Raw genomic sequence first — 26088 nt, forward strand, 5'->3', positions numbered from 1 at the left:
CCTCAGGAGGTAGACATAATTACTGCAGGAGCACACATTGAGAAAGAAAACCTGATATTTAAAAAGAAAAGAAGGTAATCTTTCTCCGGTTTGGGGCCCACATCTCAAATTTCAATCATAAAGGGCACAGAAATCTATAAGAGACAATTTGTTTTTATATACAAACAAACAAACGTGCGTGTTTAATACCACCAAATTATTCAAACTGGCCCTTTTTCACTGCCTAGATTTGACCTTGACATTCCAGAAAAAGAAAGGCTTCAATATCTGTAAAAGAGAAATAGAAAGCTAAAGGCAGCATTTGCGTGTGCATGTTTTTAGGGCATGGTCACGTAATGGGGACTTGTTCTCCTCACGGGGGCAAAAAAGCGAGTCTCCATAACATCATAATCATTATCACAGGGGTAAGGGTTTGGATTGACAAGAAAGTCGAGTAGTCCGGGATATTAATATAGGCCTATGTCAATGTAATGTTCTCCATGGAGAGATGATGATGATGATGATGATGTGTGTGTGTGTGTGTGTGTGTGTTCTACTGGGGGAGTAAAAAGGGGTTAAGCCTCTGGACAAAAAGGAGGTTGAATCATCATGAGGAGTGCCATTCTGGAAGCCTGCTCCAGTGTATCTGCAAGGTATCCACTATAAATAATGAGCCTATAGGCCGGTTCTCCCCTCTCATACCGCCCACCCCACACACACACACACACACACACACCTCTCTCTCTCTCTCTCTCTCTCTCTCTCTTCCTCTCTCTCTCTCTCTCTCTCTCTAACGCATACACGCGCGCGCGCAGACTCACGCACTTGGGGTGGGAGTGGATGCTCGTGATAGCTGCTGGAAGCCGGGATGGGATAATCATGCGTGTCTGGCTGCCGTTGCTGGATCCGGACCTCATGTCGACGCTGTCAAGAATTCCGACGAAGACGAGGGCGATGGCCGTGCGGCGAGTTGGTGCAGCTTTTTGAGACGTCCGGCCCTTTTTTTTTTTTTTTACGCCGATGGAGGACAGAATTTCGCCGGTTCTGTTAAAGCGCAGCCCCGGCGCGGAATAACTTGGAGCAGGGTTGGGGAGGGATACCGAGGGACCCCGTGTGGAGGATATCCAAGGAGCCAGCCTCTGGTTTTCTTCATGGTTTTTCTAAGCCGGGGATAGAGATCGAACGGCGCCTGGGAGAGCGGATCACTTTTGCATCGGTAATTAGGAGAGGACTGCCTCCTCGGAGCGAGCGGCAGCCGCATCCGACACACCGCGGGGCGGGTGGTGGGGGTGGGGGGGGGGGGGGCGGGGGGCGGGAGGGGGGGGAGGGGGGGGATCCTTGGATGGAGAGGGCGCAGTGAGGTGCCGAGAGAGCGCGGCTCGCCGAGTGCAGGAGGGGACGGAGGGGAGACCAGGGCAGGTTCTCGAAGGCGCCGGGGAGCCAGGAGCGGTGCGGCGGCCCCATGAGAGGCCCCTGCCGGCACAGAGCGCCCAGAGCCCAGCCGGAGCGTCTCCACCGCCGCGGGTGAAAAGAGCCCGGGCCACAGGACGGCGGCCAGTTTGGAAGTTTTGATGCATATGATCACAACCACCATGATTTTTATGATTCTTGGTGCTTCAGTTGTAATGGTAAGACCCGACTCACCCTCCCTCAGCCACAGTGCGCTCCTCCTGATTCACTCGCCGGGGCTAATATTCCAAAATCCCATTGTGACAACTGTGCCATGAACGTGTCACATTTTCGCGATAAAAGCGCCTCCCGGCAGGCCTATCGTTGCCATGTGGAAGTAGGTTAGCCCACCTATAATTGCCTGCTGTCATAAATAAATAATCCAATTCCGTTTTGAGGCGAGAGTCCCCCCCTCTTAGAGCCGGGAGGATCTAACAGAGGATATCTTTTTTTTCCTTCCTCTCTCTCTCTCTCTCTCTCTCTCTCTCTCTCTCTCTCTCTCTCTATAAGCTTCCCCCCTGTTGTTATTTATCTGTGTCCTAATGAGGAGGAGATTGATTCGCTGACTGTAGGAATAGCCATAGCCCATTGCTTGACATGTCCCAGCTGACTGGCACGGTTCTTTGCAGGCGATAGCCTGTTTAATGGACATGAACGCGCTACTGGACCGCTTTCACAACTACATCCTACCGCATCTACGAGGGGAGGACCGCGTCTGTCACTGCAACTGTGGAAGGTAAATGCCCCTCATCCTCGAACAATGTCTGGGATGGACACGGTGGTGGTGATGGTGTGTGTGTGTGTGTGTGTGTGTGTGTGTGTGTGTGTTTTCCCCTCCTGTACCCGTCAATTCTTAATTGCCGAAGAGGCCTCGAAGATTTCTGGCGGTGAAGCCAACGCGATTGCTTTTTTTTTTTTTTTTTTTATTCGCTCAAACACATTCGATCGCGGTGTGCGCGCGCGTGTGTGCGCGCGCGCGCGTGTGTGTGTCTTAAAAAATGTATATCTCTATAAATCCCCAGCTATAGGTTTGTATCGGGCTGCGAGGATTTCGGCTTTGCAGCATATCACAGCCTGCGAAGGTGTGTGTCGGAGCCATACATAGGTAATGAACTACACGAGCGATGGGAGGCCCCTCAAAAAAACAAAAAACAAAAAAACAACCGGAGCATCAAGTGTGCGATGCACGGCGTCGGCGAGAATAATCATTCAAAAAAGACAATAATAATAATAATCGCTCGGCCAATTATGAACCCATACTGAGGGCTGGAGAGAGGTGGTCATGGGCTGCGGGGGTACAGAGGACTGGCTGCTCACCAGCCTACCTGCTGTTCGCTGAGCAGGTTTGAAGTGGAGGAGGAGGAGGAGGGGGTGGTGGGGGGCAGCAGCAGCAAAAGACACTCATTAATATATTACGTCCGATGTATTATCCGCCTTATTGTGCATTTCCCCCCACCAGTCGAGCGAAATACAGCAGGGCGTGTGACACGAAGCGGGGGCCTCCACAGCGAGGGGCCCGTGGCAACGGATGCTGGGGGACAAGATTCGAAGTGAGAGTCATTCGAGCCAATAGAGTCACCCTCGCGTTGTCCTCAGATAGTGGCTCCCGATTGGCCCGCGTCCTACAGTCAACCTATAGCTACAGCCCGTGATCGGTGGTTCGGGAAAAGGGGGAAATGTCACAGAGCTCCTGTGTTGGTGCAAGCTGGAGTGATGCACATGAAACCCCCCCCCCCCAAAAAAAAACAAACAAAAAAAACAACAGCAGCCTGTTGGTGTGCATGTACTGCAGTGAGGGGGTTGATGTAGCTTACACCAGCAGTTCATTAGCAGCATTAACAGGCCAGTTCCACTGTGTGTGTGTGTGTGTGTGTGTTTAAAGCCTTTTTTTGTAAGATTTCTTTTGAAAATCCAGAAATCCCTCATCATCAGGTGTTGCGTTGGTCACAGTGAGGGGGGGATAATCTGGGTCCAAGTTTGGAGAGGCCTCTCGCACATCCCGGTGTATGTGTGATGCAATAAACACTTGTCAAGACCAAAATAGAAGCATCTCTGGGGCAAGGGTTTATGACGAGATCACTGACAGCGCTTTTTTGTAACATTTTTGACCATGTCATGCTTGCTCAAGCAGCATTTTGAATAGGTAAAATATAAACTAATATCAGACTCATTTTGTACATTTTATCTATAAAGACAAAATGATTGTTTGTGTCCTGTAGGCTATATACATATGTTTAAAGGTGACATATTATGCAATAATCACTTTTTCAGTGTTTGTCCACATAAATGTGTGCATCTGTGGAGCCTGCCGGCAAACTGTGAAAAAAGATCAGCCTGTGGTTTTTTTTGTGAGCTGGCTCAACTCTACAGCCTGGCTCTGAACAACTGGTTCAGATTTCTCTCTGCTTGTGATGTCACAGTTGGACTATTTTGGAATAACCCCGCCTGCAATCTGAGAATCTCCACTTTTCTGGTGAAGGGGCGTGACAATTCCTACACATTTTGAAATCGATTGACCGATCACAACAGACTGAGCCAGCTGACCAATCAGAGCACACTGGGGTTTATCGGGAGGCGGGGCTAAATGAAATCCAGGTGTTTTAGACAGAGGGTGAAAAGAGGAGCTGCAGGAATGGGCAGTATGAGAACCCTGATGCCTTTTCTGAACATGAGAGCATGTAAACCTTTTTCAAGTGAACCTGAATATGAGCTTAATATGTCACCTTTAATGCACAGGCATTGATCAAATAAAAAAAACCCATTGAACAGTATATGCACGATCAAACCCTGGAAACACTCCTGAATGAGAGTCAGTCATCGGTCGTCACATGAACAGCAGAAACGTGGGATATGCGGATGAACAGAGCGAAGCTTCGGCTTGCGTGGCCCCTTCCATTCGTGAGGCGCGGAGGTGTCACGACGCCCACAGTGCTCACCTTATCAGGCTTGAGGACACAGCCATTGTCATTCTATTTGGCAGCCTCGTCGCTCGGATTTGGATCCAGTTGTAGCGTCTCTGACGGGCCAGAGCCTGGCCGGCAATAGCTGCCTCTGTGTCAGTGGAAAGATCAAGGATTGGGCATTGTGTGATGGTGGATACACCTTTATTATTGGTGTCTTGCTGTTTTGTAAGGCTGCGGGATAGTTGTCCTTGGTTGGTCTAAATAGTCCTATTGAGGCATTTACAATTTCAGAAAAGTCTTTCTGATTGTTTTCTGTTTTTATACTAGAAAAAAACGTTTTTTTTATAGGGCACAGGTGAACAGGACTTAAGTTAATTAAAAGATACAAAGGCAGCATAAAATAATCATTTATTTTTTACTGCTCTTATTTACAAAAGCCCACCTCAGGGACAAAATATAATTCCAGAGGAATTTGGAAAATTTTGTCCTATTTTTACACATAGCTTAACATTATTTATTGTGAAAAATTCTTGCCGTTAATTGACCTCAGTGGCAGCAGAGCTCAGGTCAGTGAGGCTTAATAGAGGGGCTTGATCCCCCATGTGGCCATACTTCTTCAGTAAGATACTTAAGGTGCTAAACTGCGAGATCAGTTTTTGTCTCCTCATTTAGGATAAAGTGCTATGGTGTTTCTGCACTGGGAAGCGCAGTGATCGTCTGTCAATCAAATAGTGTAGTTGGAGTTTCTGGTTATGAAGATGTATTTCTGAAGGAGAAGATTTTTCCTTTTGTTTACAGCTGGTCATGATTCTCACTTCTTCCTCAGAAGAAGAAAAAAAAAACTTAAATAAAGTTTGCCGTTTTCAGATGTTTTTTCTGTCAATCAGTGCTGAAGACAAGTAAAGCTGACAGTTATTTTAGAAGGTATAAAAGGCATGTTACAAACTTTGGGTTTGGAGTTTTTGAGATGCGGGAATTCATAAGGCAAATAGTGTCTAATGAAAGATGGCATCATGTTGCATGACAAAAATTACATTTTGACCACACATTTTTTAAATCTGTCTCATGCAATCCTTCAATTTTCAGAAGTGCAGTTCTAAATTGCTGGAGTACTCTTTTATTGTGAAAAGTTTTGGTAATGGCCCCCAAAAACCTGCATCAGTCCAAACCTGTTAGAAAAGTTTGTGAGTGTGATCCCGACAGACAACTGCCTCTGTCGTTGGATTTTGTTACAAGCTTTCATACCCTCTCAGGAGGGCAGGTAACACCAGTATAGTGAGACTTTCATCTCAACCGAATGTATCTGTTTGAACAGAGTCAGTGCTGGATAGTGTGCCAAAGTAAATGTAAGGATGTTAGTTGAGCAGTAGCTGCTGGAACAGTGGATATACACGGCTGCATGTCTATCATCGCCACTTCCTGTGGGATGTGCGCACCTGGTTAGTCACAATCAAGCACCCTGTGGATTTGTGGAAAACAATCAAATTGGCTTCACATTGAGTCTTTTCTCCTATTTGGAATGAATTCAACGTGACAATCTCGCCTTTAATTTGGATTTAAAATAGGATTTCATTTCCAAAGAAATATTCTCGCACACTTGCATTTAATTTATTGAGCAGGTGCCCCATTGTAAATAGATGTCAGTTCCTTGCTGAAAGGCCCTTCTACACAAGTGACTGAAAGAGGTAACAAAGTATTACTCATTCTCTTTTCAGTCCATCAGCTATTTCTGCTAATTTACAATCACAAACCGACCATAAATTTCTCTGCCTTAAGTGCAGCCTGGGGACACCCATGGGTCCCTGATAGGAATTCGGGGCGTTCCCAGCAAAGTGTGGCTTGGTGCAATCTGATTCAAATTGTAACAATTTTCAGACACCATCTGAGGTAGAAGGAGCATATAAAATACTACACGGTGTCTAGTCCAATAGGGTCCGTGGTCCTCGGGGTCAAAGATATTTGGAAAGTCCTATTCAAGGTAAGATTCTGGGGCGATGTGTTAAACAGTGCTCTCCACCAGCGTCATCAAAACAACGAATGTGGGAATATACTTTGTTACAATGCTCTTTATGTCACCAGGAAAAGTTCAATGACTGTGAACACAGAAACTGTTGGTTCCTCCTCCGATTTATCACCATCTCTATGTCTAAGAGATGTCTAGGAATTTTTTAGATCTTCACATTTAAACGTGCAGTATATCTAACCCCCCTCCCCATCACCTTCCCCCGTCTGTCCCCCCTCCAGACATCATGTCCACTATGTAATCCCATATGACGGGGACCATTCCTTGGTGGACTCATCGGAGAACTACTTTGTGAGTGACAGTGTGACAAAGCAGGAGATGGACTTGATGCTGGGGCTGCTGCTGGGCTTCTGCATTAGCTGGCTGCTGCTGTGGCTGGACGGAGTCCTACACTGTGCCGTCAGGGCCTGGAGGGCGAGCCGCTACTACGGTAAGATAGACATTTCCGCAAACACACAAACTCGAAAAAAAAATAACACAAATCTCTCTCCATTCTTTTTTGGTTGTGTGTGCTGTGATGTGAATGTGCAGCTACGTGACAGGGAAAAACGATGGCACAGCTTTTTTTAAAAGACCAAATTTTGATTATCTTAACTTGTCAAGTGCAATAACAAAGTATATAATTCAGAGCCGGATTTGTCGTGGCGCATCCTATTAGCAAAATGCTTGTATGCAGAAATATACAGTATGTATCGACCAAGTATCTGTATTCCCTTGCCAGGTTAACAGAGCAGTTGGTGGAGCAGGAAAATGACCCACTTTTGGTTCTTCTCGCTGATATTTTTTTCTCTAAGTTTACTGCGACTTCTTGGACACATATTTCTAAACCTTCCGACCGTGTGATGATTCGGACCAAGGCCATCAGTGGACGTGACGCTAAATACCTCAAAATGTATACAGTAATGATCTTTTTCTTTGTTTTCAGGAAATATCCGTAGCCATAATACAACTGTCATTAAGTTGAATATACACAACACTCGAAATTACATTATTAGACAACATAAAACCCTCAATGAGAGCTGCAATAGTACAGACTCCGCCAAAAAAACACAGGTGTTAAAAAACAGAATTTTAAAGATCATTACATATTCAGAGTTGAAAACCTGATGCTAAAAGCAGCACTTTCACCGAGGCGAAAAAATGACCAAGCCAACAAAATGATGGAAATGTGGCTTTGTTTGTTTCTTCCACAAAGTGCTTATTAACATTCAACAGATATAATATTTACTTCAGTGTATTTTTTTAAGTAGTTTTGATGCCACACTATAGTGTCATCATTTTACCTTTCTGTTTTGCCCTACCAGGTGTTTTTTTTCGGGACACTGTCACCGGGGACACTGCAAAAGAGTGAAGCAATGCAGTGAAGTGTAAAATAGAATATGAATAATCCAATTAACACTTGGTTGAGTGGAACCTAATATAGAGGAGTAAGAAACAGCTCTGCGGGGTTGGCCTGCAAGTTAGCTAACGGCAAAACTGTGATTGTGATCTTTGCATGGTTGGATTCCTGCCTAGACTTGTAATGTTAAAAATGAACTTTTATATAGCCCTGGTGAACAAAGTAATCTTCTTATGAATTAAAACCATGAATTAAAAATTGGAAAATGGTAAAGATAAAAGTAATTTTGAATAGCTTTGAGGTAGGATTTTAAAAGGGACACTCTTTTTGCAAGCCTGAAAGCCTCGAGCATGGGCTGCCATGGCTGATGGGCTCGGAGCGTAGCCACGGGTCTCCCATGGTGATGAGGAGAGACATGGGGATCTTTCGAAAAAGGGCGTCTGAAAGAGGATCTCAAGCAGCAGTGAGGATCACGCGGTTGGGTTGACACATTGCACAAATAAGCCGAATCAAACCCTCAAAATCTGTTCTAAAAGTGGCAGGCAGTCTGTGGAGGGAGACAAGGATGTACCGTGATTTGGCCACTTTCCTCAGATGATTTTCCTCAGAGCAGTGTTCTGAATTGACTGTAGCGTGGTTGATATTTCTCCTGCTAAGACCTTAAGCACATCCCAGCAATGAAGCCTGGAGGAGATAAATTAATGAATGACCTTCTCCAGTGCAGCAAGTTAAAGAGAAAAAAGAATCTCATCTTAGTGATATGGCCTAGCTAAATGAAACACGATTACTCCACAAGACAGCTGTACGGGGTCGAAGAAGACAGTTTTATCTAAAGTAAACCAGTCTGGCACCATATCACAGACCAATGTTTGAGACAAAGACTGCAAGCAATCCTGTGAAAAATGCAATTAAATATTTTTGTCTACTCCTCTACCCATGGGGGTACCACGGCTGCTTTTTGCTTCTCTTCCACTTCTCAACTTTCTGCAATTGGTCTAAAAGTCCGACCTTTACCCCCAAAAAATGTTTTGAAACTGCAAACGAACAGAAACGTGGTTCAGTGTGAATCCGGACTGGGACCAGGTCTTCTGGTTGGACAAAATTTGGTCTATCGGTTCGGAGCCTAGTCAGAGAGACCTTCCACACCAGTTATTTTGGTAAATTCACTATATTCAAAAGTCAGAAGGTCCGGACAAGATGAGCTAGGTGTGAAAGTGCACTTTGTGATGGTGGTAGGGGCATTTTTGAGCTTTGGACGGAGCCATCCTTGATGTTTTCCCTGCCCTATCTACTTGCTGGCTCTAGCGCCATTGTTGGACATGAGCATGGTATCCATCTTTTCATGTAAGTTTGAGAATAAATATTATTATGAGCATATTTCTAGAGATGTCATAACAATACAGAAATCATACTGTATACTAAGAGTATAATAGAAACCTGTTTTGATCTTTGTACAGTGTGCACTGAAGACTGGGAGCCAGCATGATGTGTTTACCCATTTACTCTGATTTTGGACCCTTGCTTGAGTTAGAAAGGGATTCATATAGGATTTTCCATTGACTCTGTTCAAAGCTTTTTGACTGGTTTGAAAAGCTCAGGTGTTACCGGTTGCACTAACCAAGGTTCTTTTTTATTCAAGTGTTCCAGTAATTCATGACAGTGGGACAATGAACCAGCCTGCACAATACCAGGACCCTGAATCTGAAGGAGCTAAATGGAATTGAACAATAATTACCTCCGCCAAGGAATTTTTTGTGATTGGTTCATTTTTTCTGTTTGTCATTTTGTATTTAATAGCAGGAATACTCAAAAGTTATGGATGGATTTGCAGGAAAATTGTATCAAAGATACAGTAGGTCTCAGCCATGGTAAGAGGTGATCAAATTGTGGGAGGGTACCAGATATGGATATGGAATTATTTGAAGGATTCTTCACCATTGCAAGATGGCAAGATACCATTGCAAAACCACTCAGCCTTGGCGGTGGTCTGCACGCTCTGACTGCTCTTGTTAATTTCATTTTATATGAAACTCATTGTTGTCCATTATTTTGATTGCACTCTAATGTGGCAAAGAGAAAAACATGAAAGTAAGGGACGAAAAAAAACATTGATACATGCATCAAGTGTCTTAGTGTGTAGATGCGTATAAATATATATGTATATTACCGAAGTGCAGATCCTGAAGTGAATTCGTATTAAACATTGCTTTTGTGTGATAATAGCAGTTACTCTGCTAGAAACAGAGATTGAGAAATGACTCCCACCATCTGCTGTGTTGTGGTGAAAGCTACATTCCCACATACCATGTGTTTAAATCCAACCGAGTGTGATAGTTGCTCCTTAATTTCCTGCCTCCTGTCAGCACCCTCCCTTTCTCTGAAATATCTTTTTTCATTTCTCGTACCATCTCCATCTGACAGATGAATGATGCATACTAGTTACTTGAGAGAGAGAAAAAAAAGGACAAAGGATCACAGCGGATTCAATGAGGCAGAACATATGGTGTACAGTCCACAGGTATCTTTGGGCTTTTGTGTTTGTTGCAGACACAAGCAAAGGATTAAGAGTGTTCAGTGACACTGAAGCCAAGCAGCTATTAGATACACATGCTGAGGAGATACCGGACACGCTGAGGAATTGCAAGATGTTCACTAATGAGCTGAGTATAAGCAAAACCTTTAAAAACAGAATTTGATGGAGCTTAGACTGAATATCATGTGCTCTGGACTGTTTGGTGCTCCGTGTCAGGCCTGTGTTGTGGTGGTGGCCTGGATCCTCAGTTTTAAAGATAATGCTAAAGTAGGTGATATGTGACCTGGATATTCATATTCCGTCATGGAGAAGCTCCCCGGGCAAGGATGGGAAAGAATCAGGCAACGATCAGAGAATGATGGTTATTATAAGTTATTGGAAGGTGCACTGACGTGGGTTTTTGGGATAGACAATATCAGTTGTTATGGTGTTTTTCAGTGTTGCTTTAGATGCTGCTACAATGACCAAGGTGCTTGAAATATACATTGCATTGCTGGTTGCAGGCTTCTGCTTTTTACACAGAGGTGTGGTAGGTTTTGCAGCAGCGGGTGAGACAATGCTGTTTTCTCCAGTGCTTTAGTACAACAGTGTAAAATGCATCATCATAAAAAAAACAACCCAGAAAGGAGCATCCATATTCATTAGCAGCGGCTATTGAGTAGGGGATATAGGCTTATTCTTCTGTGCTGCAAGGGAATATCCCCTCGCTTTTGTGTGTGTATGTGTGTGTGTGTGTGTGTGTGTGTGTGTGTGTGTGTGCGTTGGCTGTGACGTTGATGCTAGGTCAGACTCGTTTAGCCTCCCCAAGATGAGGAGTGAAGGTGAGGCTGACAGAGCGGGCAATGGAGTGTGTGTGTGTTGGGGGTGCAGGGTGGAGATGCTGTCATCTCCCCACCCCCCACTTACACACACTCTCTCTGCCAGAGCTATAAATAGAATGAGAGAGAGCAGCTGGAATGGCAAGTGAGAAAAACACACACACACACACACACACACACACACACACACACACACACACACACACACAAACACACACAAGATGTACGTTGATTCCCATCGTTTTTTTCCCCTTCCTAATTTCATCCCCCCCGTCCTTCCTTCACTTATTGAATCTACTCCTGTCCATTTCCTTTACAATGCTTCCTGCTGCGACTCGTCACTACCTACGTCTCCCTTCGCAAAGACACGGGGGGAAGAGGAAGACAGAAACTATCTCAAAAATGGAGAAAATCGTGGCCTGGCGTTCAGCATTAACCCCGCCTTGTGTCACTTGCCCCTCTCTCGCTAAACGAGCACAACAATTGTGTCTTCGCCTCCCATTTTCTGCCGCGCATTATCATTTCTTCCGACTCCATCTCCACCCGTTTATTCAAATGAGAAAAAAAAACCTGTCTTCGTTGCCCCCTTTTCCTTTGGATACCCTTCAGAGCAGTCCTTGTGGACAGCATACTCACTCACAGCTATAAATAACTCTCTCTCTCTCCCTCCCGCCCTCCTCACCTCCCCTCCACCCAACACCTCACCCCCCTCCTCCACAACGCCACCACCACAACTCCACTTGCTCCTCCTCCAGCAGGCCCATTTCTCTACTGGGTTTTCAGTCTGGGGCTCTCCCCTCCTTCTCGCTCCGAAGTCTTTGTGGACCTCGCTCCGCCTCGCCGCCTCCAGTTTATATCCCGGCAAGCACGAATGTCCGCTCCGCCATTCCCCTCTTCGCGCTATACACAACACATTCATGAAATGCCACTTTCGTTTCTAGACAGTCACTGATTTTCACAGTAAAGCCTGTGTATTCTGCATGTACAGTATATTTGACACTCTCTTAAGAAAGTGCGCTTAGCCTTGATCTCTTCGTGATGTCCTTTTGACTATAGAGAAATAATGGGCATGTTCAATGTCACATGTGCAACAGCCAACCGAAACACCAATGTCGAAGAATCAAGGGCGACGCCATAGTGCACTTGAAGCGATTGGTGCCATTTACCATTCTCAGCCAATATTTCAATGTCCCGTGCTTTTGTGTCGTCTCTGTCGACCACTCTGTCCTCACTGTAAAAAGTTCACCCCTACTTCTCAGAATTAAAAAACAAAAGTTGTTGCAGCTATGATAAAGCTGGTGGCTACAAGACATGGTAAACATCAGCTCTTCCAATCTGTCCTCCGTGTGGAGCTCGTAACTCACTTTTATGCGGCGCAATGTGTAGTACTATCTTTGGAAATATTAGATGTTGCATGGAAATGGCTTGCATTTTTTAAATTGACCCATTCTGGGTTTACTTTCAAATTTGACCAGTGAAACACATTTTCAGCATTTTGCTGAAAGCATATGTTCTTGTTGGGGTACAAAAATTAGGACTCATCATCTCTCCACTGAAATGGAGCATGTCAGTTAAAAACACGTCATATCACAAACTGACAAGCCAATATCTGGGTAACCCTAAATTATTCATACATATTCCAAGAGAACCTGAGTGACAAAGTGGTACTTGGACTTGGAAATGTACAGTAAAGAGATTATGTGTTACTGTGTTGCTGGTTGTGGATGTGTCCATCTGCCTTTAACTGGATTTAGAGGGAGGAAAAACAGACTAAGAAGGATTTTACACTGCTGTGTGTCCCGATCTCTAGTGTGTGTTAAATAGCTAATGGCTCTGGTGTCTGTGTACGGCTGCATTCAGTCTTGTCTTTGCTCCTGTCTGCACTACTACACAAGTGAAACACTGTTAGTCGAGAATAAACCACACAAACTGTGGTTGCACATCCTCGTGTATACTCGTGAGTAATAGTACGGAAACAGAGAAGGAAATAATCGATATTGGAATGTGTTGATTTTGAAAGAAATAATCAAAACCCGCAACGCGTTTCCTTCCTTCGCTGCAGGCATTTGAAGTCTGAAAGTCTGCTTCGTACCAGTTTAGTATTTTTCCAGGTTAAGGCTGTTTGTCATTGAAATACTGTCAATAATATGGGACAGTATTGTCCTATAGTGGTGTCTTCCCGAGTATGATTCTGGTTGAGGACATTTGTTACATGTCACCTTCATACAGTACCTTACTTTCATCCCTTATTTTCATCCCCTCTGTGTTTCTAAAATCCATGCAACGGCTCGACACTGTTGCATCTCAACTGTCTTTTAATTGTCTCTACTGAAAGCACTTCATAATGTAGTAAATAAACCACACAAAAAAACGTCGCTCGTTTATATGTTCTTTAACTTGAAAAAGTGAAAGTTGGAAATGGCCCCAGACCATCACCGTGTGGCAAAGGGTTTGTGGTAATGTCATGGGCATCAAAGCAGATCTAGAATTTTTATCAATCTTGAGGCTCTGTGTCAAAATGTAGTTTTAATATCTTTTTTTTTTTTCTAGTACATATTAAGTGTACTTGTTTCATATTTGAGTTTGGAAACAATGGGCTGTGGTGAGGGATTACAACAGCTCAGTTTTGCCCCCAGCAGGTCAATCAGGTCCCATAGTGTGACCTTGTGAGGAACCTTACCTAAATTTGAACGTCAGTAATACCTGTGCCACCTGACTCCACTTGACAGCTCTGTTGCCTTTCGTCTTCTTCCTCCTCCAGATACCCCGTCCTGGTCATGGCTGCCCCAGTTCTGCAACCTCCGAGACCTCCGTCGCCGAGCCCAGCTCCGACAACTGGAGGACTCCAGCGGCAACATGGTCCACATCAAGCAGAAGCTCTACCACAACGGCCACCCCAGTCCCCGCCACCTCTGACTCTAAAAAAAAACCAAACAAACAAAATCAGCAACAAAAAAATTAAACTAGATACCCTTCCCTAAAACACCTCCTCCTTTCCACCTCCAATACTCCTCACCTCCCTTCCCAAACAGCCTCTTGGTCAACTATTGCCTCAGAGACCCTGGAAAACTGCCCTCCCGCTGTTCATAATGTGGCCCCGTGACAGGACTTTCTTATGACCAAACCTGGCCCCTGTCGGCACTAAAATAACATCCCAAAATGGAGCAAGATGACGATTATTTGTCGCCACTTAAATCTTGTCTTACGTTCATGTCCACCATTGTGGGGAGGAGGAAGGGGAAAAAAAAACATTTTTAAGGGTGTTTTTTCTGTATAGAGACATTTTCTGTGTTCATTGTTAAACTTGGCATGCTCTTTTAGAACAGGGTAAGATGTGGGCAGTGTATGGAATGGGGCGGCAAGACGGGTGTCATGATATTTTTTTCTCTGCTGGGTGGGAGGGGGACTTTATTTGTGTGGGGAGGGGGCGAATGAGACAGGTGGGTGGGTGGGTTTTTGTGATAGTTAGACTGCTGCTTCTGTAAATAGTTATAAATATGGGCAAATGGGATTTGACTGTCTTTAAGAGGGGGTGCGTGGGGGGGATTTACGTGTGAGTCGGTTTTCAGTAGAAAACCTTTGGATGGACTAAAGATTATAGGAATGGGACAGGCAGACGAGACTGTTTGGAAAGTGGATGTGAAACCATGTGATTTCTGCTAAAAACACAGATTAATTAGCTTTGTTACTTAGTGAATTAACTGAATGTATTAATTTTTTCTGTAAATATGTGAGGGGGAGGGGATCGTGTACTGTACAGTTGTGGTCAGGGTTCTCTTCGCTATATTACCATGCTATGGAAGATGTGAGAGAAATGAATGCCAGCCAAGATGAGTCAGTTCAACACACACACACACACACAAACACACACACACACACACACACACACACACACACACACACACACACACACACACACACACTCACTCACACACACACACACACACACACACACACACACACACACACACACACACACACACACACACACACTCACTCACACACACACACACACACACACACACACACACACACACACACACACACACACACACACACACACAGCACTCCATCTTCCCCACACTGAGCTCAGCAGCACAGTTCAATTTTCTTTATCCAATTCCCTTTCACTTATCAGGAGCAACCAGCCTATCAGCAGAGGGAACCCTCACCAAGCCCCCCCCTCGCCCTCTCTGTCCAGACATTGCTGTTGTGAGGATGAAATGTCTGTTTTATTAAAAGTGCCATTGAAGCACAACAGTGACCTCTGATGTTTGATTGTGTCATTCCAATCATATGAGCAAAGAACACCCTCTCATAGCGTGGCGTTACTCCAGAGCACCAACAACTGACAGCTTATACCGAGAGGTCCTGCTGACTTCAGTTCTGTTTATTATAAATTCAAATAGAAATCCCATCAGCACTGACTAACAACACTTGTGAAATGACTAACAATGCCAATGACAATGTGATTCTGCCGAGAAAAGCCCTCCACTATTATCATCCAGTGGTAAATTGTGACACGTTCCAAAGGCAGAGAGGGCATTTAAAAGAATATTTCCACCTCGGTTCGACAATGTCAGCCTGGACAATGTCAGTTATTCTTTGAATATGTAAACTACAGTAGAAACGAATGATTATTTTCATTTCTGATTAAAAAGAGAGACTAGTAAAGCCAATGTTTAATCTATGAATTAAGTTGATGTCCTTAAATTGATGTGCAACCATCAAGCCAGGCCAAACATTTTACAATGAAATAAAAACTCAGAAAAAGCAGAAAGTCCTCACCTCTTAGAAGCTGAAACCAGTGAGTGTTTTGCCATTTTTGCATTTAAAAAATTACTTTAAGCAGTAGTTGATTACCAAAATTCCTGTTGATTAATTTCCTTGAGGTGCACTTGAGAAACAGATTGATATACTAATTCCTTTGGCACAATACTTAACTGGTTTTGGGTTTGTGTCTGAATCTCAAACACTGATTTTGTTAAACACCTGTAAGGTCTGAGAGGCAGCTTACCTCTCTGTGGATAGTATCTCAAGTTCCTCAGTGTTGTTCCGACACAACAGATGCTGTTTCAATCCTGGTTTCCATGTTGAGAATCAGCACTGGTTTTGGCTAATCTTTCTTGGCAACAGTCTGAGGCAGTGACTTATCTTCTGTGGCCACAGTCTCAGCCTCTATGGTTGGTGGGACTTGTGCCTCCTTGCCAGCAATCTCTGTAGACAAAGGAATACTCTGCAATGTCCGCAACATCAAAAAATCTTAACTTCCTCTGAAGCCACAGCTTCAGATTATCTAGCAATTTCTGATGGGATCCCTTTAAGTGGTAGATACTCAAAATGGTATGTACTCTAAATATTCTGCTTTTGTGGCCTCTGCAACCATTGCAAGGATGACTTCAGCATCGTCTGGCAACAATCTCGGTCATTGCAGGTTTCTACCTCCTTGAAAACCTCTGTATAAACTCACAGGCCACTTCTGTCACTACCACTACAATCCTCTTTTGTAGCCTCTTATGTTTTACAAATTTTCCACTACAGCCTCATATATGTCCCAAACAACATCACTTTGCATTGCGTCAACCTCCTTTCTGACTACTGCCTCCTCCAGCTCCTCAGCGATGGTCGTAACAGCATCAGCCACCGTAGCCACATCGGTTGCTATTGTTTCAGGCTCTTTTGCAGTGTTTGCCAATGGGGACAGGATTTACACCATATCTACAGCCTAAGCTGCTACTTTTTCAGCCGCCGTCAGTTCCTACACCATCAACAGATGTTGCCGCTGACGCATTTTCCTGGACAACGGTCTCATGGGAGAGTCTGGCTACTGTTGGCTCTGGCGCCATGACAACATTGGAGACAACCATGTTTAATTCCTTCTCCAGGGCAACAGCAGAGAGAGACTGTCATTTTATTTCTGGTGGGCTGCAACATTCCCTTCATGACTATTTCTGTGGCCTCTGTCTCTTGCATTAAATCTGCAGTTGGCTCCTCTTTATTCTCAACATCAGTGTCTTGTGCAGTGGAAGCTGGTTTGCCCTCACTCTATAACCTCGGTGACTAAATCCATCACCTCAGGTACAACAGTGTCTGTAGCTACAGCTTGACATAGAGCCTCCTCAGTCAGGTCCTTGATGGCCTCAACCTCCTGCACAAATGGGACAGTCAACTTAACAATGGTTTCATTCAAGGTTGTGTTCCTCCAGTTGTTGCAGCCACAATCTATCTTCAAAGCGGTGCCCTCTCTGAGGATAAAATCTGCTTCCACATCTTAAAGTGGAGGGTTTGCAAGGGTAGCACTGCTTACCGCCTCCGGCTACAGAAGGACTTGTTTGTATCCATGCTTTTTGCAAGTGAACCCGTGTCCTGGGCTAGGATTCCTGCAGCAGTTTCCTTAGGGAGGAGTACACCGACCTAGCCAACCCCCAAACCTGCTTCTATCAGCAGCCAGTCCATTTTCTGTGCACGCTGCTTGATGGCATCATCAGCTCTCGAGTCAATAATGTCTTCAGTCCAAACTGCATCCCTGCTTCCTTGAAGAGTAAGTGGCCTCCCTCCAGGAAAACACATTCAATAGAAAAGATGTCTTTGGATTTGATTCTAAGCAGATTCATAGATTGAGTCAACAGGCTTTTTTTTCTTACCAGCCAGGCCACACCAGGTGTTGAGATTTCACGACCAAACATGCCCTCGGCTTACTTTGCAATGTCTTTACACTCATTTCCATTGTCAACCTGAGCCACCTTTAACCTCTTGCTGAGTTAAAGCCCAAGAGGACGTTACAGAAAGTGAGCCTTTAGCGTTAACTTGCTTCATATCATTGATTATTTATTGGTTATAACTCACCAATGCAATCTGCTTGTCCACCACTTCATTAGAATTGGAAGACCATTTCATTGAAGCGATAGGTTAAGACTCAGATATCACTTTGGTTTTCAAGACTGAAAAGATAATACACAGCATTATGCAACCTGAGCTAGCAAGGCAACCTCTAGGGACCATTGGTTTTCTTTGCGGTACTAAATCACCTTTGCTGCAGAGCAGAAACAGAAGATGTTATTGAAATAATTGACATGTACTCACTGTCTCCATGTAGTGGCAGGACCCAGTACACATTTGTTTGTTCCAGACCCTAATAATGCAAAGTTTACTATCTCATCATTGCTGTCGCTAATGGACCAGTCACACCAGCATGAACCCAAGGTGAGAAAATAAGCCTTCCTAAGACCTGGCCATTGACCTTTTCAGTCATGGCGATGAGCTTTTCAAGCCCAGCCATGCGCTGTGAATAATGAAAGACACCAACTTGTTGCTCTGCTCCCTGTTGCAGTACACAAATGCATTAAAGGTAGCTCTGAAGTCCTCACGGATTTTCTCCCGCAATGCAAAAATCATGACTCATGGATATGTGATGAAAAGAGTGCATCATCACCATGCTTATGGCACTGCAGCTGAACCCACTGTGGCTCACTTACGCAGGAACGCAGCAACTTCATCTACCAAAAGCAAGCGGCTGCAGAGAATCAGAGAACATCAAAGCAAATGAGCTTATTAACTGCCCTTTTCTTTAAGGTCTTAAATGTAATCATTTGGTGAAATAAAGGCAGCTTCAGGTAATGTCCATTGAGCATTTAAGGAGAAATTTAAAGAGCCCTACCCTTGCCTGCTGGTGCATGGTAGAGACTGCATTGCACCCCATGAGTACCACATCCCCACCTGTAATGATGGCATAGTCCACCCCCTGAACTGAGGGACAGAAAGGTAATGGAAAGAGTATCGGTCGAAATCCACAACATTCATAAAAACATTGGGTAACAAAGTAAAAAGTTTCTTGTCCATGATACAATATTGGGGTAAAAATCACAGGAGGAGAACAACCAAGGCAGTCCCAAATATACCGTAAGTTCTCAAAAGATCCATCCAACGTCCCTCTCTTTTGTTGTTGTCTGAGGAATAACATTATTATATATTTACCTATTTTACAGACTGCATTAGTACAACTGGTAATTTGGGGGGTTTTCGCTTCAATGATATATTATAAAATTCTCCCCAATGCCATTAATTTGGCAGGATTAGCAGGATGTGCTGTGGTATGCGTTTCCAGCTGTTACAGGCTTCACTTCAATTTAATGTGGCTTTTAAAAACAACTAAATAATCCCTATGTAGAAAGCATTTATTTACATCATAAACTACCTAATTAAAAATAGTATTTACACACAATATGTATTCATGCATAAGTCATTCTAGTGTCGATGATGTGAACTGGATTTTTCTTATAAACCAAACAATCAATTATAAGTGTAATAGTGTTTGATGGTGTAGCAGGTCTGACTTGGGTTTACTGTGGCAGTGAGTTTGTCCTATTTAAAGGTCCTGAGTGGTCGGGACCACTGGGTAAAGTAAAGATTTTCATCAGCCTCTACTTGTGATCAGTAGTAAGTATAACATCTTATATATTCACATTTTAGGTTTATTGTCTGATATATTTATCAATTAGAGGGACTATTTCCTTCCCCAAACACTTCTCCTCACGTCCTGCAAGGGAAGAAAAACACTGTACCCCCCTGACTGCATCGACTGTGGCAGCAACACTCGCCACTACCCTCTGGGATTTTAGTTTAACAGCTACTTACAGCCGAGACAGATGGAAGAAGATAACATGCCAGTTACTCTGAGGATTACGGAAAGTGGAAAGTCATTTTGCCTTCACCTTATAGATCCAAGGACAGATTGATCAGCGATCAGCTGCCATCAGCCGGATCCCCCCCCAATCAGGTCCGTATCCTCCCGCACCACGTAGCTTTGGCCTGCGCATCAATCCATAGCAGGTCATCCTTTCTCACAGCTCGACATGCTTATAATCACTTCTGACAGTGCTGTGCATAATTGAACTACTTTAAATCAGCCTTGTTTAACTTATTATTACACTAAGCTATAACTAAATTGAACTGATTTAAAAAATAAAGTTCCTTTGAACTAATTGACTCTATGGAAACCCTTTGTATTCCAGCTTACGGGACCACTGGGTAAAGTAAAGATTTTCATCAGCCTCTGCTTGTGATCAACAGTAAGTATAACAGCTTATATATTCACATCTTAGGTTTATTGTCTGATATATTTATCAATTAGAGGGACTATTTCTCTGCCTCCAAACTTGTTTTCTTAAAGCCGCAACAGACAACTTTTGTGCCCCTAGTGGTTCCAGGTGGTAAAATTGTTTGGTCACTGTCGTCAAGACGCTGCAGTAGCAAGACGGAGGCAAGGACGCAGGTACTTTCCTTGGAGCAGCTGCTGAGGAAGTCAACGCATCCTTACGAGATAATGGAGGATAAAAAAGGAAGAATGTACACTGAAGCTCCCTTTTCTTTTTTTGCTTCTAGTTAATTAGCTAGTTAATCGTTAACCAATTGCAGCTTTAGCATCATTGCTGACTCAATCCCAGCAGCTTTGAAAAAAGTTGAAAACAACAGTAAAAAAATCCCTATTCCAAAAAATAAAAGTACCTAGGTTAATCGTCCTGCAGTATTAATAAATAGGCTGGTTGTGTTACTTACCGATCTAGTAGAAAGAAAACAAACTGAATGTCCTTTTTGAAGCCTCTCAAGTGCTGGAGCTCTCTCCACAGGGTGAATGCCCGACTGAGGTTCACTCTTGTTTTATCTCTTTTTCTATCACTGTGCTTTGGTTCCTTCATCAAAAAGGCATTTTTTGTTGTTTTGAATTAACAAATCAAAATTATGGTCGCGGTTTCTTCTACCTCGGCTAACGGTATCTGAAAAACTATAGCCTTAGTACTGTAACTATAGCCCCCCCCCCCCCCCCCCCCCCCCCAGTAAAGAAAGAACACAAAATATGTGGTATTTCATAGATGATGATGATAGATACATGATAGTCAACTCAATATATCCTTCATTTTTGGACGGTTGTTGAAACTAAACACGACATCTGAAGATGTCACCTTGGGATGTGGGACATGTTTTCACCATTTCTTATATTTGATAGACAAAATGAATTGCAATTGAATCGAGAAAATGGTCGATAATTGAAATGAATTGATGATGAAAATAATTGTTTTTTGCAGTCCTAACAACAATGACTTCTTCAATCGCCACTGAGACTTTGGGACACAAATCTCACAGAGCCATGTTATCACTGAGTCAGTGAGTCACTGCTACTGATCAGTATCCTTATTGATCCCTGCAGATATATGATGGTCATTCTTCAATATGGAGCAACACAAATCCTACTAATTGCATCTTTCACTAGGATAACTTTTTTCTTTTTTACATGGATGGGTAATGTGTAACATATTTTACCTTTCCGTATAGCCTCTTGCTTCATGACAGATTCATCTTGTTTGAGGAGAAGTCCTCATTGGGGTATTGCTGTGGATTAAAAACACACAATGATTGCTCCATTCAGGAATAACTGATATTCATTTCAGATTGTTCAAAGGATTTATCTGTTGCCTGAGCTTATCTTCATACCTCCCTCTGGCAAGTTTTTTGAACACAGACGATCACAGAATCACATCATAGGCCTGTCATTTGGACCAAACCTTTCTAAATAAAACATTGTTGTTGTTATTGGAACAAAGAGAGGAAAGAAGGGAATATGGGTTATTTAAAAAAAGAAGCTGTATATCCCATTCCCATTCCGCATGTATGGTTATATATGGCAAGTTGTTTATACCATGTATCTCGATGGCTAGTAACGATTTATAAATCATTAAGATCTGAAATCATGCAGATTCTTCTGTATGGAAATGTCAGTTGTTTGGTCATTGAGTGGATATAAGATATCTATAAGATATTTAAGATAGAAAGAACACAAAATATGAGGTACTTCATAGAGATGGGCAAAAAAAACAACAACCCCTGACTGAGTCAAATGAGAAGGTAACATAAAAAAAAACGGCACAATTAAATTACACACAAAAATGAAATACATTGATCAATGTTGGAAAAATGTTTCTCACCAGACAATATAAATTCAGTATCAGCAAATAAGAGCAACTGGGAAATTGGAAATAAAACTGAAATACTCATACCACCAACATAGCACTGTGTGTTTTCAGTTATTGTTATATATGTAACTGACCCTTGTTAACAGCAATGACAGTTGTGAAAGAGACGCATGGTGCTTTCAAGTGTTATCGGATAAACAACTCATCATATCGACAAAGTATACATTTGCCATCCAGTAAGGTGGAAAAAAAATACATTTTTATATGTGAAAATGACTGGTGCCATATTCATCTTTAAGTTTTGTTTTTTCATCACTCCACTCCACTCGCAGCACAGTTTGCCGGCTAATTATGTGTGCGCGGCGGTCTGTGCTGTGAAAGCCGGACGGGGGAGCTCGGAGGAAGCACGTGAAGGCAACAGCCTCGACGCACGTAGAGGGCGGGGCTGCGGCTAACAACGGCGAGCTGCCCGAGTCGTCGGTACCTCAGTTCAATCCACTGACACAAACACACCCGGCCGGAATCATGTCGCTCGTCTGTGCTGTTCTGAGTCGAAATGTTTTGGCCGCTAGAAATTCTGGCTTGATGGCGGTAGGTGACCAACTTTGACGAATGTGTCTCCTAACAACTGGCTGTGTTTTCTGGGTTAATGTATGTTCTATCTGGTTTAAGCTAGGCTACAGTGTGGCATCTAAAAAGAGTGTGTAAGACTTTGACACTAAACGACCTGCAGTTACACACCCAGGCTTTGTGTGTGTGTGTGTGTGTGTGTGTGTGTGTTAATGTGACAGAACATCTATGTGTTTGTCATGTACATGGATCATAGTGCTGCTAGATGCACTGCTACGTGTGAATTAACACAGTTAGAAACGTTCCTGTTGCTTCAATTTCCAATACATTCAAATCAAATGCTAAGCTAACCTCTCCATTGTGAACGTGTTGTGCAACTCCTCCTTTCAAATAGCGACCGAATACAGACAGCAAGTCTGAAATTATAATTTTTTAACATATAGCCTTTATGAATGTCTACTTACTTCTCATAACCGCAACATAAATATATTTAGCAACTGTTTAGGTCCATCTCTCATTGTCCTTAGAGTCAGTTAGGTAACCAGAGACTCCACAGTGATGTAACACGGCCGTGACAGTTCGTCAGAGCTAACACTAGGGGGAGACTCTTCACCTTCTCATGCCAAAGGAGTACACTGTTGTTGTACTGCATAACTGCTACAGTGTCATAACACTGATTTATAACACGATAATGTGTCTCAAGCATTTTGTATTTAGTTTTTACCTTTTTAGTATTATGTTTTGTAATATTCATGATCTGATTTTAAAAGGCTTTTTAAAAAATCAAGTTACTTTTTTTATTTGGGTGTTTGGATCTCATGCTGCTTTTCTTGTATAGTGTGATATAGTCACATCACTCTTTGGATTTGTGCAACACAACTTAAGTGTCATTATTGTTGTTGTGTATATGAGTTGACATATCAGTACTACCTATATATACTATTGGTGGTACAGGATAGGGATGTAATTTGAGCCCTGGGCGTTGTAACCAGCTGCTAGGTCACGTTATGAAGTATCGTTGTTCATAACTCTTTGTTGTGGACGGTTTACCAAAGGGGAATATCAGGAGGAATTAGAAATGCAAACAACATATATGTCTCCATTCGATACCTGTCATTGATGTCTATGTACTTGCTTCTTTTCATTGTCTGTGGTCCAGGTGACGCGGTACGTTCAGACTGCAGCTGCTCCGGCCACCGAACCGAGAATCAAGAAGTTCCAGATTTACCGCTGGGACCCCGACACCTCTGGAGACAAGCCACGAATGCAGACATATGAAATTGATCTAAACACGTAAGTCGTGACAAGCTCCATTATTAGAACGTTGTATTTGAGTTTTTATGGCAATGTGTTTTCATCCTATAACTTATTGGCATCTTCCTCTTTGACGTAGCTGTGGTCCAATGGTTCTGGATGCCTTAATTAAGATCAAGAATGAGATTGACCCCACGCTCACATTTAGACGCTCCTGCCGTGAAGGTGAGAAACAAAAGTAACGTGTTAAATGTGCTTATAACTATATAAACAATTTCCACTCCGATTCAAACAATCAGCGTAAATAAAACGTGAATCTCTGTGCCGGATTTCCATGACCCAATGACTGTGTTTCTCTTCAGGTATTTGCGGCTCCTGTGCCATGAACATCAATGGAGGCAACACGCTGGCGTGTCTTAACAAAATTGATACAAACACGAGCAAATCCACCAAAATTTACCCACTCCCACACATGTATGTGGTCAAAGATCTGGTGCCTGTAAGTACTGCAACCGGAAAAAAAGTCTTGATTTTAATTTCAATGCAATTTTGAGTTGAAATTTTCATTTTGTATTATGTCCACCAGGATATGAGCAACTTCTATGCACAGTACAAATCCATCGAGCCCTACCTGAAGAAGAAGGATGGAGCACAAGAAGGGAAGGAGCAGTATTTCCAGTCAGTGGAGGACAGGCAAAAACTGGTAAATAAAACTACTTCTTCCTGTAAGAAATACTAAAGGTTATAAAAATTATATGACTCGTCTTTCAGCAGCCGTATTGCAGGTTGCCGTATCTTAGAACCTGCAGCTAACGGACGAGCTGACCTGTTTTGCAGTAACATTCTTGGTGTGTTACACTGTTAGGGATACTGTATGTAGTAGAATCACAATAACAAGTATATCATCAAACAACACATCATAAAAACCACAGAGAGTGTAAGAATAAGCTGTTGTCCGTAACTCAACAGGACGGCCTCTACGAGTGCATCCTCTGTGCTTGCTGCAGCACCAGCTGTCCAAGCTACTGGTGGAATGGAGACAAATACCTGGGACCTGCTGTCCTCATGCAGGTGAATGAAGACAGTTTGCGAACATTTATTTAGAGCATATTTATCCCAATAATTGAAAATGTAAAGGTGTTAACAAGAATAAAGTAAATGGTAAATGAGCTGTGCTTTGGGCTCGCTGCTGACATTCGAATTTTTATGTTCATGTCAAATATTGAACGTAAAGATGGTAATGTTGGCAATATTCCACATTTTAGCATGTTAGCATGCTTTGTTCCCATTCATCCCAAAGTGCAGTCCAGGCAAACACAACCTTCCGTCATGAGTTTAAAGTGAGATCATGGCATTAACTGAGGTGTCAGATGTGGTCAATTGAAACTTGACAGTGGTCAAATTGATAGCTTCACCTTGGTCAGTGAATGTCCATCCAAATTTCACCTTTACCAGCAGTGCTGTCCCAGGCACCAATGTATGTGCATCAAAATGTTCCTGATGGAGTAAACAATACACTGTAACTGTCCCACAGGCATATCGGTGGATGATTGACTCCCGTGATGAATTCACAGAGGAACGTCTGTCTAAACTTCAGGACCCCTTCTCTCTCTACCGCTGCCACACCATCATGAACTGCACTAAGACTTGCCCCAAGGTACTTAAAACAAAAACAAAACACACACACACACACACACACAATGTTACTGGGTTGATAGAATTGTAGTTTCTCACAGTCTGTCTGACACTCGGCTCCACAGGGACTCAACCCAGGAAAGGCAATTGCAGAGATCAAGAAAATGATGGCGACTTACAAAGAGAAGAAAGCAGCAGCCTCATGAACATCTGAAAACCCTGCTCGCTCAGGATGAACTTAAGTCAGGACGGGGGAGAAGGGACGTCCAGCACCTTTTATGATATTCATGAGTGTTTGGATATGTGGGAGTGTGACTGTATAAGGGAGAATTTAACAGGAAAAAAAGATGATGGAAGTTCCAAGCAAAAATATTTTGATTGATTGAACATGTTGGATGACATTTCTGCTTTTTGTGTGCATAGTGATGTTGTAATTACTCTCATGAATTGTATTCACACTGTAAATATTTATTTTTCTGTTAATTAAAGTTATGCTGATCTCATTAAGGAAGTCAAATATAAGTATTTGCAAGAGGAAAGGACACACCCATACGCTTTTGTTAATTGCCTTTGCAACCTAAATGACAATAAACAGTACTGAAGGATCCAATTCGACAG

The 26088-nt window shown here is 43.1% G+C and overlaps 2 protein-coding genes across 2 annotated transcripts; both read left to right on the forward strand.

Moving 5' to 3' along the window:
- Positions 1 to 1314: 1314 nt before the first annotated feature.
- Positions 1315 to 14443, forward strand: tmem240a (transmembrane protein 240a). The gene is made up of 4 exons (XM_035646356.2): positions 1315 to 1607; positions 2058 to 2164; positions 6576 to 6784; positions 13806 to 14443. The coding sequence occupies exons 1-4, from the start codon at positions 1551 to 1553 to the stop codon at positions 13958 to 13960; spliced, it is 528 nt and encodes a 175-aa protein (XP_035502249.1). The 5' UTR covers positions 1315 to 1550; the 3' UTR covers positions 13961 to 14443.
- An 8003-nt stretch (positions 14444 to 22446) lies between these two features.
- On the forward strand, positions 22447 to 26080 carry LOC118316949 (succinate dehydrogenase [ubiquinone] iron-sulfur subunit, mitochondrial). The gene is made up of 8 exons (XM_035645270.1): positions 22447 to 22602; positions 23741 to 23874; positions 23975 to 24060; positions 24198 to 24334; positions 24422 to 24538; positions 24805 to 24906; positions 25370 to 25492; positions 25596 to 26080. The coding sequence occupies exons 1-8, from the start codon at positions 22537 to 22539 to the stop codon at positions 25674 to 25676; spliced, it is 846 nt and encodes a 281-aa protein (XP_035501163.1). The 5' UTR covers positions 22447 to 22536; the 3' UTR covers positions 25677 to 26080.
- The last annotated feature ends 8 nt before the right edge of the window (positions 26081 to 26088 follow it).

Source organism: Scophthalmus maximus, chromosome 3 (genome assembly GCF_022379125.1).
Source record: "Scophthalmus maximus strain ysfricsl-2021 chromosome 3, ASM2237912v1, whole genome shotgun sequence".
Taxonomy (NCBI): Eukaryota; Metazoa; Chordata; class Actinopteri; order Pleuronectiformes; family Scophthalmidae; genus Scophthalmus; species Scophthalmus maximus.